This window comes from Lonchura striata, chromosome 3 (assembly GCF_046129695.1).
Source record: "Lonchura striata isolate bLonStr1 chromosome 3, bLonStr1.mat, whole genome shotgun sequence".
Taxonomy (NCBI): Eukaryota; Metazoa; Chordata; class Aves; order Passeriformes; family Estrildidae; genus Lonchura; species Lonchura striata.
The window spans coordinates 72,860,315-72,878,782 of NC_134605.1; the positions used below are offsets into that span (position 1 = coordinate 72,860,315).

Here is an 18,468-nt window from a genome sequence, read left to right on the forward strand (position 1 = left end):
AAGAATTTTCAAAGTATTAAAACATATGAATTTTTTAACTGAATTGACCATTTTAAGAGGTAATATGTTCTTGAAAAAATAGTTAGGCTCAAAATTATTTTAATCAAGGTGAAATAATTCCAAGTTACACAAACCTAAATCAATAACTCTTCCTCCACAACTCACTTCTTTCTATCATATGGTTATCATATGGTCTATAAGGCTAAAGTTTGATTTTAAAGCTTAAATCAAAAGTTTGATTACCTGCAACTTTTGGTAACAACAAACTTATAGCAATGTAGCCTCTAAACATCACTGCCTTACATTTTTTAAGACATAAAAAAAATATCACATAAGTTACAAAGACTTTTATGCACCATCTTCTCTACATCCTCCTTACCCTTTGGTAGCTACACGTGTCTTATCTGAGCTTGAACAGCAACCAAGAGTTCTGTCCTGCTGCAGTAACTGCTGTTTATCTAGCAGAGTTAGTCTTCCCTACAGGTAGCCTCACATTGTTTCTTGATCCTATATTTTTAATTTCAGATTTGGATAGAGACTAGAATCATGTAATGAGCACATCAACTGCCTTCCAGTTCAATGAACCACGAGAAGAATTTGAGGCTCCCCATGCACTTTTCCTGACAATGATGGATCAACCAGCATGGAAGAAGTTAGCAGCATTTCCCATAAGATTTAATATACCTTTGGACTAGCACCTTCCTTGTATCTTCTATTACAGTGATATTTTATATTTTCTCCTTAGCCAAGGTCTTAATTCTAACCACGAATAGACCTCAAATGAAGTGCATGTTTTACAGCATTTTTCAAAGGTACCACTGTCAAGGTGAAACTGAAAAGCAAAACAAATTTTGGGTGACTAAGAAAAAGGTAATAATCCAGTATATTTCTGCTGGAAAGTCAGGAGTTAATTTCTAACTCATGTAAGTCATCTGTAAAACAAGCCTCCAAACTTCCTTTTGGTCCAGTTGCTAGGAGCTGAAACCAGGCTCCTTCTTCACTTCTATCTGAAGAAACAGATACTAAAATTCCAAACAAATATGGCATCTGTTTTCAAACTCAACCAACACTAGAAGCAGCACCAGAATTTAAGCTTTTTACTTCACTGGGAACACTAGTATATTTTTCAAGTTACCATCTTTTTCTTCCAAGTTTAAGTTTTAAGTAAAATCAAAAGACATAGCTGTTAGCAACTGTTAAGACACTGCAGAAAACACAGACAGAGTGTGACCAATTTATTGACAGCTGTGAGCTCAAACACACAGAATTCAGCAACTGAAGCATACTTATGAGAATACTTATGCTAATAAGTCCACATTGTTTGTTATACACTGCCTCACCAGTAAAATTTTTGCAAACTATTAAAGATCTCTTAAATTATGAAATATGATTAGTGACACCCTTCCTCTCTCTCTTTGTGTATGTGAGTAGATCTGCACACAGCCTTATGCTTTGGCCTTACCAGTGCTGTCATCGTAAACAACAGTAACTGTTTTCCACTTGAAGAACTGCACAAGGTCAAGGATGGCACGGCTGAGTGAAGAGAAATCTGGATAGAGGCTGACATAGAAGGAGTCCTTGTTGTCTGACACCTGATGTTTCCAGCGGGTCTGGATGTGTGGAACTCCCAAGGCGTTGCAGATGGATTGCACTGCGTTAGCTGAGGAGCTGTGGGATGGTCCGAAGATGGCTGCCACCCCAAGGGACAGCTGATCGCAGGCTGAAGAGGAGACAGAAGTCTGTCAATGATGAGAGGAAAAAAGGCAGTGTGCCAGAAGGTATTGCACAATTCATATTAAACAAAAGGCACTCCACAGAATACTCCATGTCTTACTGACAGAGCTCCCTTCTTGTGTAACACTTTCACTTACACATTTCAACTTCAGAATATGCTTACAAGCTTTCATCACAAATTGATAAATATTGACTCTTAACCTCTAAATAGTCCTCAGTTATGTTTATTAGACATTCCTGTGTCAGTGGAAGCGATAAAGGCCAGAAATCATGTGTTTTTTATAAAGTACTGACAAATAAAACAGGTTTGGGCTTAGCTGCATCTTACATTTGGAAAAGGGTCAAATAGGACAGTAACCTAATCTAGGTTGTTTAAGTGATAACTTCTTCCTCAGTCAGTCAACACTATTTCTATTGAGGTCCTAATTACTCAGAAATTTTACATGTAAAGTACCTCACAGTTAATTATCAGGCACAGAATTAATTTCATTAAAATTAAATTAAAATTTGAATTTCTGTATCTGAAATAGGCACGTTGGCTAATACAACTTAAGGACTAGTATTTTCCCTAAAATTAAATTGCTGTCTTTTAGTAAGAAAAAAAAAAAATGTGTCCCTTCTTTAAAACTGGAAATGCTCCGTTTTGCTATACTTGTATGAGTATATAAAACTGGCACTGAGAGTCACTGACATGATACTGCTGTATTCAAGTGGCTCAGCTTCCTGTTTTCTGATACAGGGTGGCCCTACCTGTACTGTTCATTAGCAGTCTCTGGTCTGTATCTTCCACAGCATACTCCAGTATCACCTTGTTTAATATTTGTTAGGACATGCCAAAAAGAAGGCAGGAAAAATAATCAATACTGAAGACCAGAATTTTGGCCAATGCCCTGCTCCTATCTCATTCACTACCACGGGCATAACTTTTATGAGTATGCAGCTCTGAAAAACAGACTCTGTCTTCTAGGAAAACAACTCATTTGGTAGTGAGATGTAATGAAAACCAAACTAGACATGAGTATTTATATGGGGCTTGATTAATTCTGTTACTCCACCATCAGTGTTCCTGACAGCTGAGGAAACAGGCAGTAGAAACACATCTTGCAGCACTGTTTTTCTCATCAATTCAAAATTAATTGTTGTGCAAATTCTTTTCAACTTGATGAAAATATTGCTAAGTCTTTCAAATGCTTTCCAGAAACTATGCTGGCACACCTTTTTCTTGCTGCAGAACACCGGTGGTTTAAATAAACTTGTCAGACACACAGGATCTTCATTGCTATTCGGTGTGTTGCCTAAATGACTAGCTCAATAAAAAAACATTTATGCTAATATTGCCCTTCCTAAGAGTAATCAACAAGCTTTATGCAAATGTCAGTAAATGGGATCACTAACAACAGCAATAGCTACCAGATGGCTTTTCAATGGACTTTTTTTTTCCTCTTTCTGAGATTTGAATAATGCAATGCTTTCACACGTGATTTAATATGGCACTGGCTTTATCAGATGCATACCGATTTTCCTAGAACATTGAAGGATGTTTTGTTGCATTTACATTATTCTTCACTGAAACAGTACCTTGGAAATATCATCTTGCCTTCAGGTTACTTATTCATATAGTACCTTTAAGAAGCCATTAATACTTAATCTATATTCAACTTCAAAAGTATGTGTTAATAAGAGGTCTAAACAGGCTATTTTTGATGCAGTGTCTGCCTGCTCACTAATGGACATGATAATGAACCACAAAAATGCGTCAAATGCTTAAACTTCATTGTTAAAATTCCGCTTTGGATCCATCATAATAAAATGAACCATTTTGAGTTAACCTTTAGCCTCTGATTCTGAACTAAAGCACCTGTGAGCACAAATGCAGTTGTCTGCATTGTGAATTGATAATGCAAAAAGCTATTAATACTAGAAGATTACACAGATTTTGATATAGCCTGAGTAGTTACAAATAAAGTGTTGCATTGTGATCCAAGATGCAAGTGGGAAAAAGGAATTTATGCAATCTATTCAATATGTCTAATCAATAGCATGTTGCCGTGCCAATTTCAGTTATTATAGTCTGATAAGAATTAGCAACATAAAATTCAGGCTAGAAAACCCCAGCTAAAGGCTAAAAGTAGTTGCATTTTCTCAGGAAAGACTTAAAGAATTAGAGATCTCAGGAGAAATTTCTCAGCTGTCTACATCATCCCTCAGAAATGGGGAGAAAATGTCCTGTTAGATTTCATAGGTCAGCATGTGCAGGAGTCAGGAAGCAGCTGAATTTGGAAGGTGAGAAGGAAAGGAGAATGGAAGAAACAGAATTAAGATTCAGCACTTTTGTTCACTGTTGGCTGAGATGGAAAGGAAAGAGTAGTCTCTCTCAAAATCTGCTTTAATCCATCATCCAAAACCCTTGAATAGCAACTCAAAGATATCCTATGAAAAGTGTATTTTTCCCCTCTTTCTCTACTATACATGCTAATCTGCAAAGAAACCATCTTGATAGGCATAAATATTTAGCCTATAATTTTTCATACATGAAAAATGACCAATTTTCATGACAGTTTTTCATAATCATCTTTCAATGACCAAACTGTGTGTATTTCTGTTCAATAAGGATTTTCATGCCTAACAAGATTCTATATTTTAATTACTTTTTGTCAAATAAACAGATAAAACAGGTTAGCAAGATTAACTCTCTTAATCTGTTATAGTAAAATCAGTAAAAATATCCCCTCTGTTCTAAACTGAACATTTAATTAGTATTAAGTTCCACTTTTAAGATGTTCTTCATATACCTTAATCACAAGAGAGGAGCTTTCACTTATGTATAATTTCTAATGTTGTATCATGTTTTTACTCTTCTTAGCCCACCATAACACCAAAAATGCCCTATTGTATAAAGCTTTTTGTCTTTAATGCTTGGGAGAGACATGTTGGGACCAGACCACTTGGCAGATTTAGGCTAGAAACCTGCCATAAAAGAGAGGCTGACCTCCAGTTCATTCACACCTCTTATTGTCTTGTTACCTATAGCTTTTGTATTAAATTAGCTCTTCAATTTATAAAAAAAAGTGTTTTTAAAAAGCATGTAATACAGTGCAAAATTCAATCTTACTGAGTTGTGACATGAGGCTTTGTACTTTCTTCCATAAATACTTATTGAACTGTTTGGTGTTTGCACTTTCTAGGATACAACGATGATGCAGAAACTTGCCCCTGTTGTCCCTGATTTAAATGTAAAGCAATCTGAAAACATGGAAATTTTTTGGGGGGGAATCAAAGATTTTAAAATTTAGGGAAAATGTTCAAACTTAATTTTTACTCTTAATTCTTTTGTAAACATATAAGTTATCATTAGGAGAAAAGAACTTAACTCTGGCCAAGACTTATCTGATAGTGATAGTCTTAAGTACAAACTTAATATTTAGGCTTACTTTTATGCTATGCTGGTATAAGATGTACAAAATGACAGCTACTACTTCCCTTCTGAAGTCTATGATTAACTATATAAAGGCATTTGTGAAAATGTACTTGAAGTGATGGAATGTTTAAAATTGAATCCCAGTTTCAGTAGAATTTGGGGGAACTTGGCATTTTGCTGGATAAATTTTGAAGACAGTGAGATTTCTCACTTCAAAGGAGTGGTATTAGAAACAACCTAGTCACAATGTTCAGCAAAATTTATTTGAGATTTTAAATATTCAAGGGAATAGTTTTTAGATAGGGTTAGTGGGAGCAAAGGTAGCAATGTAATTGTCAAGCAGTTACCATTACAACCTTTAATAAAGCAGTTCTTTAATGTCAGTGACAATATGTCAGTCTCATTGCATATGGCTTAATTGGATAGACACTTTTTCAGATGAGTAAACTAAGTGAACCTTAGTTCTTCATTAAAAAAACTAAATATGCCAAAGGTTACCTTTTTTTGATGCTTCAAAACTGTCATAGAGATTTATCTTTTGTGTGTCGTATGTTAATGTGGTGTTTGGCAGAAGAGTTCTGTTTCTGTTGATTGTGTTCACAGCAAATCTGAAGGCCAATTCTTCTGCTCCCATTGGACCAGATTCCACGCACTCAAAAATGCCTCCTGGAACAAAGAAAAAAGGGAAAAAAAAACACTAATAAGCAAAATGGGCATAAAATAATATTTTTAATAATCCTTTTGGAAAAGATTCATCATCCTGAAGTATTTAATTTGATAAACCTGATACAGTGCAACTCATGATTTTGATGAGCTTTGAGTCAAGCAAATATAAACCAGCAACAATTAGAACTTACATTAAGGAAAACCTGTTGCTTTTTTCCATTCAATACTCAGTATTTTGATTTTTAAAGAAGTGTAGCACTATAGATTAACCACACAATTTAGAAGCAAAATTAGAAAGGGATGAAATATAATTATTACATAGCTACTATCACTAGTGTTACTATTTTATATAGTTAAACTTGAAATGAATATATTTGTCCCTTCCAGATCTTCCACAACCTACGTCTATGTGGCAGGTGGAAGGGAGATTTATGGATTCTTGCTTTCTACTTATAATACATTAATAATGAACTTGACAATTCACCGAAAATAGAACATACAAAGGAGCATAGAACCAGGATGCCTCAAATTATCTCCAAAAATTAAAATGCAGATATATTTTAGCATGACTGTTTGCCTGAACTGATAAATGTGTTGAGCAAAAAGTTCAGATTTTGCTTCTTTGCCCTGAACTGCATGTAGATGTCAATTTCATTCTCAGTAAATACAGGAATCCAAGAAACTACACCCTGCATAACCTCTATCCTGCAAAGAAAACATCCCCAAACAAGGCATGCTACCAGAGTAGGACATGCCCCAAATAATAAAAAATTTCTAGAATGCTTTTGAGCCAACCTTCATCTTCAATTAAGCAAATATGTTTGTGAGAAATTGCTGTGCATTAGCTTTTCTCATTAATGAGACATCAATTTCCATAGAATGTAAATTTATACATACTTTGGGGTAATATAATTTATTCTTGGATCTGGAAAGGCCAGGAATACTGTGACAAAAAAAATAATTTGAAGATGTATCCTTGCTGTGGCGACATGGAATGCCTCAGAAAAATGACCAGCATCCTTATGGTCCCTTCAGCCCTCATTTTAACAGAGACCTGTCAATACTAATGGACACACAATGGCCATCATCACAGAATCACTAATTACAAGCCAGGTATTGTGCCTCTGAAAGAAATGTTACTCATTCATTCTCTCCTCACATTCATTTCCAGAGTAGTCTTGTTACCTGGACTCGTACTGTCTAAAAAAATTCTATTCGACACTGCTACTTTCTCATCAAGGAGTTCTCAAAATCTGAATGTCCAGTGACTGGATCAAACTAAATTTCAAAAACTGCAGTCAGTTTGTAAACAGTCTTGTGAGTCACCAAGCAGGTAAACTGTTGGTAAAGCAAAAATATGTGTATTTACTATTTACTGATAGTATTAAATAGAAAAGGCTTTTTGGTTTTGCAAATCTTCCTCTTGCAGCTCATTTCTCACTACAAAATTGAGGTGTTAACCTTTTTTTCCTGCAGATCTGCCTTTTAATTTCTGGCAAGAGCCATAGGAGCAGATGCTCTTATAATATTACTTTAAAAGCACAAGCCCTTGCCACTGAGATAAGATGTGACTAATTATTTAGGCATTAGTCATTTTAAACTGGAAAAGTGGCAATGATGGGAAAGGCAGACTCTTAAGAAAAATTTCAATATCTAGGTAAATCCAAACTGATTCAGAATAGAATATGTATATATGTATATACGTATACAATCAGTAACCAATATTAACAAAACTGTCAGTGCTCAAGCTAAAGAAACTTAGAGCGTGTTTAGTAAATATATAAGCCTAGTACACTTTAAAACTCAAAAAATGACCATGTTTATTTGTACAATAATGGAATATGAACATGAAAGGCAACCTACTACTTTTGAAGTTAATGGAGTGCTCTGCTCTGGGAAACATTCTCCTAGACAAGCTTTTGTGCTGCTAAGACTTACAGAATCGAAACATTGCAATTCAAATTGTGTAATATAGGAGGATAATATTTTGATTTGGTGAAAATACTTTTAAATTGCTGAAGAAATCTAAAAATTAGTTAAACTATAAGTATAGATATTCAGAGACAATAAAAAGACATTTCCATGAACAAAAATAAAATTAAGATAGATTTCATAGGCTTTCCTAAGGCATCTGGAGGGCAGTTATTCAAATATATTTGAATAAACCACTGTCACACAAACAATTATGAAATCCTAATTATATCCTAAGCTAAATTGATTAATTAAAAGAAATAAACATTACAGTTTCTTGGTTCTCCTGAAGCTTTTACATTGGAAGATTTCTTCTCTAATTACCTGTGTCTAAAGCTCAGTACAACCTTCATTCTTTATTCTTGCATTTTTCATTATGCTGATTTCTAAATCCTTAAGACAGGAAATTCTCTGTCAAAAATTCAGCCACTACTCTCAGCATTAAAAAAAAAGAGAGCGATAAATTTTATTTTGACCTTGTCTATCTAGGCAACTCCTAATGTTAGTGACAGTCCATCATACAGTAAGACAATTTTATGAAGATGACATCTGTGAGTGGACATGATGTGTGCCTATATACACCATTCAGTGACTTCCCTCACTCACTCACTGACTTATACTCTATCCCTGTGAGAAAAAAAAAAAAAACTAAACCTGACATGGTATAGTCTGTCTCTTTCAGAGTGTATTTCCAGTCCTAAGAAAAAGAGAAGTAGAATAACCTGTTTCTGTTGTTTTATGATTAGGATCTTTTGCTAGGAGGAAGGATACCTTCTGAATATTTTCACATTTTGCACGAGGTAGACACTGAAATTAAAAATAAGAGCCCTAGAGGAATATAAAGTAGACCATATGTTTGAAGATTCCTAGCTATTTTCTAAGCTGTAGGTTGTCAAAAATCTACTAGGTTCCTTTCATTTCAGTCTAGCAAAATATATAGTAAAATATTTTGGACACTGGCAGGTGTAGGTTCATTGTAACCTTCACACCAAGAGACTCAAATCAACTGGTTCTCAAAAGTGTTCCATATCCTACTAATATGCAAAATGACTGAAAATGCCAGGTTCCTCAGTAGTGAATACAGCTTTGGCCAAGCTGATACAGCACATGGGAAATCACCATTGTTTAATTGAATATTTATTTAGTTTAAATTGAACTCAACTGCTAAGACCAAGACCTCAGACAGACACGTCTGAATTCTGAATATCAGAATATATTAAAAAACAGATCCTCATTCTCCAGAGTGAGACACTTTGTAAGTTTACTTGGAAGTCTATGCATTAGATGTTTCCGGGACGCTCAGCAAAAATGCATAAATAAGTTCAAGCATTGACAAGAACGAAATTTCTTAAATTATGCTTTTTCACTGCTTCACAAGAAATAGAAACTTATTCAGTAACTTTAAATTGGCTATTGTCTTCCTATTTGTTACTGAGTATGTAAATAATAGTAAAAAAAATAAAATTACTTTGAGTAATTTTAAAAACCATGTTATGCAAATCCACTGCCTTAATACAGGGAGAGAATCCATTAATTATATTGCATTTTTTTTTTATAAAATGGAAAGGAAAATAAAAGAATTGGCTTTCTAGTTCAGATATACTCAATTATGAAGGGATAGTGGTATCCAGAAGCTGTTATAGCATACTGTGTCATGTTGTTCCCTCCCAAGCAGGTTTTTCTTTACTGCTGCTGTACTTTGTATTCAGGATAGCCTTATTAATAATCAAATTGAGGAATGCACTGCAAGCCTTTAGATAAGCAGACAGAAGAGTCATAAATCTTGTCATTCATGTGGGGACAAGCAGCCAAACCAATGCCTATCTCTGTCTAACAGCTTGAAAAATGCAGGTGTTAGGATTTGGGGTTTTTTAAACAGTTTATAGGCCCATGGTAGGCAGAAACATTAGTTCTCAGATGCAACCAGCCACATATCCTGGAGGAATAGCCTGAAATTCCACTACCTCAAAAACAGAAAGAGAAAATTAAAAGCAGTAAAAAAAATATGTATGTTATTCTCAACTTGATTCAGTGCTCATACACAGCTTCTTCATTTACAGAGTTAATGATAAGGCAGTTTGTTTCTGCCCTATAATAGTGACACCAGGGAATATGGGATCACATATCTACAGCTTAATCTGTAGGCCATGAAGTTTTATAGGCTGTGTACAGTAGCTGATAGCTGTACAGCTGAGCACTTCTAGTTTTTACTGTCACAATAACCACTTAGATAAAGCTCACTAGATTTTTTTGAGTGATCAACGCCTGAAGAATATTTCAGACATGCCAATCCAAGCCAGAGCAATTAAAAAATATTCTTTAAATATTGCATCTTTGAAGTGTCATCTGGGATAATTCAAATTTCCTATTAATGTTGATATGAAAGAATTGTTTTTAATGTACCTGAAATCCATGAGGATTTTTCATCAATTGATTCTATTAAAAAAAACCTTTATACGACCAAGTTCTTTTACCAGAAGAAATAGGAAAAAATCAGTGATGTAATACTGATGGAATAACTGTTCCTTCAGAAACACAAATAATTGGAAAAAAAGGATAGCAATATCTTACCAAAAAGGATATAATGTAGATGCCCTTACTATTTTCCAAGGAAAAAGAAAATCTAAAATAGATTATAATTTTATAAGTAAAAAAAAACACTGTCCTGAAATTATTCAAATGAAACTGTCTGCATTTTCCATCTAAAAACTGTAGTAGAATTGACATTTATTGTTTACAAGTCATCCTGTTTTTTTCCAGTTTTCAAAAAATTTTCTTAAACATAAAATCCAGAGGGCAAAAAAAGTCAACTTACTACACATCTTGACAAAAATTACCCTCCCCCCAAAACATTTCCTGCTTTAGAGTACATAACTTCAAAAATAATAGGTTAACCCTCTGAATTATTCAATTTTCCATTTCCATTCCTCATCAGGTTCCCCTTTGAAGATCACCAGCTTGTGTGTTTTTGTATCATCTCCTTGTAACACCTGACAAAACCTCGCAGAATGAACAAAACAGCCTAATTCTATGGATCACTATATAACTAGAAGTTCCAGAAAAAGTTATTAGGAAATCTCTCCTTCTCTTACAGGTAGAGGACTTTTGAAATAGCAGAACTTTTATCCATACCATGAAACCTGAGCTACTGTTACTTACTTTAAAAAAATCCTCATTCAAGCAAGCTTCAAAAGTATTCAAGTTAGACTCCAAACAAGCTAATATAAAATCTGGCTAATATAAAATCAAAGAATGTCTCCTTTGTTTCTGGTACAGTCACAGTCACCTGTTTGTTTCATGAGAAATTAATGCTATCTAATAACAGCAACAGGCTATTTTGCAGTCTGAAAAACTGAACCCTTAAACATGTAACAGAAGTCCACATTACCTCAGATCATAGTCTTTCAAATCAGTCATTATGAAGCTTGCAGACTACTTGAAATTACTTAGCCTAAAATAACTGGTTCTAATGATATTGCAAATGTATGAACTATATACACATAACTACAACTTGGTAGTAGTTCTGGTTTTAAAATGTGAAACCAGGATACAAAAATTCAAAAGTCATTCATCCATAAAAATTTTCACATTTAGCTGTATTATCAACATGCACCAATCTGCACAAATTTAGTGACAGTTATAAAGGTCTTTATTCATGTGTTATAAAAACTAGCATCACTCACATGCAATATGAACACTATTTTTTTAATGATACAGTCACTCATTAAATATAGTGATGAAAACCTCTTTCTTAAGTAACATTAAAAATGGGACTTAGAGCCTAGGGAAAAAAATATTTTAAAGCCCAGTTACATTTCTTCCCACCATTTTACTTGGAAAAAATACAAATATATTTAAATATATTTAAATTTTATATATAAATTTAAAATGTTATCTATTTTATATATATAAAATTTATCTTTAAATTTATACTAAATTTATATTAACTTCTCTAGGAATTATTTCTTTTTTCTTTTTCTGCACCTCAGGTCAATACTTTGAATGTAAGATAATTATGCTGCCCCCATGTAATTCTGATGTGACAAATCACAATCTCTTTTTTTGATTGTTTTTTTCATGTTCAGAAAACATGAACTCTCAGACAGACTTTGTTCAATTAGCTGCAAAATTTGGGAGAAATGAGTATCTAGTATCCGTGATAAACAACTTTTCTAAAAAGTGTTTCAAGACAGAATGCAAGTAATTCTATCAGGTATTGTACTATTAAAATATATGCTTTTATCTGACATGTTCCAATTTCAAAATTGGCCATTTGGTAATTGGAGCCAGGGATTGTGCAAAGAGCTTCCACATGGAGAAGATAATAAGTCAAAAGCACATTATTGAGAGCTCAGAAGATGTATTACAGTATAGACATTTACAGAGATGGGGATGATGGCTTTTTGGCAGTGTGAATGGACTACACTTCTCCAGTACAGTTATAGCCAGAAGGCACTGAAGAGGCTCATCCCAAAAAAACCCGGTATCACTGACATGGCATGCACAGTGCTGCAAGGAGGAGGCACAGTAGGTGCTGAGATACAGGGACTGATAGAGGCTGCTAGCTGAAGGCATTTTAGTCCTAATCAAGCGTGCTATGCACTGTACTGATAATCCTCTTTCAGGTCCTGTTATGGATTTGAAAGCTACAGAGGTGGTTCAAAGAAATCCTTAAAGGTTGACAGATTAGACGTTGTGCTTCCTGCAAATACAGAACAAAATTACGTCTTAGCCACTTATTTCTGTCTGGAACAGGATTTAAGGAATTGAATCACTTTCAAACAAGACGTTAAAAATGAATGAAAAATTTTCTTCTTTGCAACATTTTCCATAAAGCAATATAGTTTATGGAATTATAGATTTCAAATACAGTAGTGTGAATCTGAACAATACCATGTTTTTATTACTTCTTTTCAAAATTATATTGAAAGCTTTCTGAATCTCACAACAGGATAAAGTTGAAAAGGATTACTTGACAAAGAAAATGCTGGTTATTTGACTTTGAAGCCAGTTTTATGTGGATACAGCACTGCAGAAAAAGATAGCACACTTCAGCAGAAATCTTTATCCACTCTGAGTGCACATATGGTTTGGAGGAAGGAAGCAGTATCTGGAATTTCAGGGGTTTGCTTCCATCTTTACTGATTTCCTGCACAATACTGGACAAGAAAATTTTCTTAAAAATAAATATTTCATCCCAAAACATCTTGGCATTACAATACAGGAACAATTATCAGAAAATCCCACATGTTTTGAAATCAGATATAATTTCTGTTAAAGGCATTCACGGAAGCAATGTATGAAGCAATGATCACAGGATCCTGAAAATTTTGCTGTATAAAATGCAGAGAACTATTAGCTTAAGCATTTAAGTTATACTTTGATTGACATTTTAGTGTCATTGCATGAAACTTACAGCTTTTAGGTATGTTCAAATCCTAAAAAGGATTTGAATTATCCACTGATTTAAGACAAATAAAACTGTATATTTTCTGATTGCACAATAAGGAACAAGCTAAATAATGAGTCAAAGTTATGTTTCTATTGTTAATGTTAAACTCAAATATCAAAAGAGTTTGGTTGATGTTTCTTAAATGGAAAAATAATAAGGAACATTATGAGGAAATAACTGTAGATCTCATTTAAACAAAATTTTCCTTACCTTATAAAACTTATGAAAAATATTTTAAAAGCTAAGTACATCTAAAATATAAGTATCTTCAAAGCTGTTTTAAATGCAACTGGTTGGATTCTAACATCTTCAAGTCAGATGTGACAAATAATACAAATCAGAATCTTCCCTTACATCACCACAAATATGCTTTGAAAATTAATAAATTAAATACAGCTTAAAAATATTACTAGTCTGAAATATGCAGTGTACTTATAAAATACTGCTTTTGATAGCATCTCTATGAATATTACTCCTTTCAGTCAGAATATCAATAGAGCACAAGTTAGGATGAGAGATAAAATAATATCTGAACACATTCATCTACAGTTAGAATGTACTATCCATAAGATTTCTTCCCACTTTAAGGGATGTACATTAGCTTTCCCTGACATGCTAAGCAATGTATTACAGAATACACTTGATAATATCAATGTAATTATCACACTGACATAATAATTAGCCTCTCATGCTTCACAGTAACAAAAAGAAACAAAAGTAATAAATTAAGTCTGACTACAAAAATGGCCTCGGGAGACTTTGCTGAAATTTCCTTACTTTGGGTAACAAAATGTTTTGAACTGTCGTAAAACAATATGGTTTTTTCTTTCTTTTGTTTCTTTTTTAGGGACAGCCAATATCTAGAAGAAAAGCTTCTCAATATTCATGAAGAAAACTTTTTTCTCCAAAACTTTTTTAAAGAAGATAATATGCAAAGTTAAATGCCTAAATTTTACAGAAACAGTCTTACACTGGTCCTTATGAAAGTTTTATATCTGTTAATAGGCTACTTACTGGGCAGTTACCATCTTCTAACTTCCCTACTGATAGGTCTAAAGATAGACAAATCATAAACCATTTCATTTCATTCTAGAAAAAATCATAAAATGTATTAGATCACTGACACAACCAGTTCTCAAATGTCATCAAAAAAAACATAGAAAAATGCTAATAATATTGCATCCAGGCCAAGATTTTTATTTTCCATTATGCTGCATGCTATTTGTCTTCTTAAGTGTTAGCTTATGTCTGGAATATCACTTGAGAAGCCAAACCATACACAGACAATGAAGGAAATTATATCCAGATTTTCACTTGCTTTTAAAATAAAAGTGACTCGCGTATAAGAAATAAGTTAACATTTAAAAAGTAAATGCATTTAGAACTTAACTCCTACTAAATTGTAGTATATGCTACTAATATGTCAGCATGCAAAAGCTGGATAAAAATGTGGGGATTTTTTGTTTCAGTTTGGGATTTTGTGTTTTGTGGGTTTAAAGGGGATTTTTTTCAGTTTTGCCTTAATAAGGTAAACAAGAGTCAGGAAAGACTGTCAAATTTTACCACAATCCTTCAAGCAGAGCTATCTAAAAGTCACATATCTAATTTTTTGGAAGAAATTCACAGAGATCATGGTTCAATAGTTACCAGAAATCACTTCAATGTTCTTGGAAAACAGAAAGTTTTCCAGGAACTAAAGACATCCAGCAGGTAGAGATTTTACTTCTTATACTGCATTATAAGATGCTCATACTTGGACCTCTCAACATCTAAAGATGAAACAGAAAAGGACTTAAACTTCAAAGGAGTCAAAAGACAATTAGTAAAAGCTAAATGTGCAGCTTACATGGAAAGACAACTTCAAGAAAATATACTGCTTATGATTATGTGATTATTGGTTGGTTTTTTTAATTCAGGGTGAGGAGTCAGGTTTTCTTCCTGAGTAATCAACAGTCCCAGCCAACTTGCTTCCTTACTTAATTTTTTGATTCCTGCCACAACACCAGTGCACATCAACGGGCTTTGTCACATGGTCAGGTCTCCTTCTGCTTGCTCTTTCTGGTTAGGTAATTTCTAATGTATCATCAACATCAACTATCAGCATGTGCTAGCCAGAAGTACCTTCAGGGTCAAAGCCCAGTCATCCAGATAATTTCAGTCACCCTGCTAAGACCAAGGAGGTAATTTAAAAGCAACACACCAAACACTACTGGATCCAACAAATGTAAGTCACAAAATATGCAATCAATAGGAAAAAAAAAAACCCAACCAAATTCTCACACTTAAGTCTATCTAAAACCTCAGAGTAGATAAGGTTCATTTCCTCTTTCCAAAAATATCAAGGAAAAAAGTTTCTTTAAAGTATTCACAAAATCTTAGAATTGGAAGATGGCATAAGAGAATCCATTCCCTTGTTAAACTAAATTTTAAGAATATTCACTGCCATGACTTTGGACATTAAAGAAAGCCAATAAAAAGTTCATTTGCAGTCACAAAAGGCTAATATTTGAACCTTGCAAATGGATAAACAAAAAAAAAAAAAAAAAATTCAACCTAAGGCCTGCCAGATGCTGTGACCATCATTAAAGCAAGTGAAACTTTACTACTGGATCCCTGGGCAGAATCTTCTTCAGAAATTAAATGTTTAAATGGTTATCTTCAGCTTTAGGACTTTTTTTCTTTTAATGCTTAATATTTAAATGATCAGGAGTTTGTAGATATTTGAGTGATTAAGCAAGTCTAAAAACTGCATTTTCATATTCTTTTTCCTTCTCTCAAGATTTCTATGCATAGAATCCTTCAGTAACCTGAAGAAAAGCAATTCTTACTATCTAATTAAATCAAGAGGAAAAGAAAAAGGAGAAAAAACATATCTAGATTACATATATGTGTGCACATATATACATTTGTGTAATAGATGCAGAGCACCAATATAATTCTATGAGTGGTATGAACTTTAAATATGAACAATCTCTTTTCTTTAGTACTTGTATAAAGTGAGAATGGGTTTTTTTCCATTATTTTTATATTTCAAGAAAATACTTTCCAATATTGAGTTTGCTGCATCATGTTTCCCTTACTTAATAGTAATTCATTACTATGTCCTACAGCTGCCATATTACAATGCATTAACTGGAACTGTTTATTATTTCCATTTTGCCCTTAAAGCCACAGAAACATAGATTTTCTTCAGTACTGCCTGAGGCATTTTTGCTTCTTTCCAAAGTGTTTTCTGACTGTATTACAATTGAACCATTTAAAATCATTGCTAGACAAATGCTGTGAAATAGCAGGAAAATTTAGAATAGTCTTCAAAGATTAAAAAAACCAAACAAACTAGAACAAACAAACTAGAACAAAAGAAAACTGTTCAAAATCAGACTGATAGATGAGTTTTAAATGTGGGAAACACTGTTAAAATTACTAATGTTCCACTTCAATACTCAAATCTTCAGTTTTCAAAAATGCTTAGAGAGTTGCTTAGAAATTGAGTCATTATCTTTTCATCTTAAATTCTCTTCTAATTCTTAACATCAAATGCACAAATATTTTGCCACAGATTCATATTTCTAAAATAATTTAATTAATGTGGTAAATATAAATAAAAATTATGCCAATGCATATGAAATTTGCATGTTTCAGAAACTAATAATTTATGGCATCCTCCTGTGAAGAACAGATTCCATTGGGCCTCTGAAGTAAAAAGCAAAAATGTTTAGTGGGGCACAAGAAGGTCCGTTTCAGGATGCTGCATATCACAGATACTGATTCATGTCTCCAGTGATAAACCAGCAGTGTTTAATTCACAGCTTGCAGTATTATTATTGGAGGGTCTGGGGGAAAGTGCCATACACAAGCAGAAGGTAAAAATATTTGATCTGAAGTACAGAGATACTGAATATCTTACACTTCTCTCTAATTTGCAATAAATTTGACTGTCACTTGTATTTCTTAATAATTACCCAATTAATCTTTTCCATGAGAGGGATGGTGTTTATATTTCTAGTGACTGAAATGCAATGTGTAAATGATTCTTCCACAGTATATACTTTCATTCTGTTTCCATCTATATGTGGAAATTTAGCACCAGAAGCTATCCAGAATTTGGGTTTAGATTGATCTTCAATTAGATTAAGACATTTTGTTTTATTAAGAGTCTACATGTTAAGAAGTTATTAGCTAATATGATAATTATGTTCTAAAATGTTATAAATAATTTGATAATTATGTCTTAATTACTGAATTAGAAACATCTTGAGAAAAATGAAAAGCTGTTTTGGAAGAAAACAAGAGTTATGCACCCTACCTTATCTGAACCATGCATTTGGATTAAATATTATCTCTTATACAAAGAAACTCTTATTTTTTATTCCCTCTCTTATATATTCTTCTAGTGTATGGCCAAACAGATACCTCTTTAGCCAGAATACAATAATCCATGACCAAAATCCATTCACTTTTCTTTTTTATTTACAGTTATATCCTTAAAATCTAAAATGCTTTAAATTACTTTGACCACAATAAAGGTTTGTATTCGCAACAGAAGACCAAGCAGTATCACAGATTACACAGAATATTCTGAGTTGAAAGGACCCACTATGATCATTGAGTCCAACTTTTAAGCAAATGATTTATACAGGAAGTGATTTATACAGGAACCCACAACTTTGGCCAAATTAGCACCATGCTCCGACCAACTGAACTAATCTCAATGGCCATGTTTTTTTCTAATTTACATGGTTCAAACAGAAATTATATTTTTTCATCCAGTACAATCAGCATCTCCCCATGCTGAGGTCTCATTTTTCTTTTCCCAAACATCTTCACAGATAAAATAAGTTTTTTTTAAAAGGAAAAATATGTTCCATTAATTATTTATATGATAAATCATAATACTTTTTTATCATTAATAAAAAATATGTTTTCAATTAATATATGTCTTACAACTGTATTTACTAGTGCCCAACAAAAAATAGTATCTTCACTGTTGATCATTCTGGTTTAGGCATATGAACATAAAGATATGAATATGTAGCTGCCTTTGTCACAACTCTTTACACAATTCTTACCTTCACAACCTCTATTTTCAGGTATTCAAGCAAGGAAGCATACTTAGAAAGGAGGTAGAGTATTGACAGAATCACTCCAACTATTTCCTGAAAAAAACAGTCTAAATATCAGCAATTAAACAGGGGAGAAAAGGTTAAAACAGTAAACTGAAAGATAA

At 33.3% G+C, this 18,468-nt stretch overlaps 1 protein-coding gene across 5 annotated transcripts in view; it reads right to left on the minus strand.

Moving 5' to 3' along the window:
- Positions 1-18,468, minus strand: part of GRIK2 (glutamate ionotropic receptor kainate type subunit 2) — a 347,561-nt gene that overhangs the window by 226,142 nt on the left and 102,951 nt on the right. For 4 of the 5 annotated variants that reach the window (XM_021533827.3, XM_077782281.1, XM_031504400.2 and 1 more), the window contains 2 exons: positions 5,651-5,818; positions 1,463-1,720 (listed from right to left, as the gene is read on the minus strand). In XM_021533827.3, coding sequence (XP_021389502.1) covers positions 1,463-1,720; positions 5,651-5,818 — 426 coding nt within the window. Of the gene's footprint in view, positions 1-1,462; positions 1,740-5,650; positions 5,819-18,468 lie in introns of those variants that run through there. The other variant, XM_021533828.3, reaches the window with a different exon arrangement.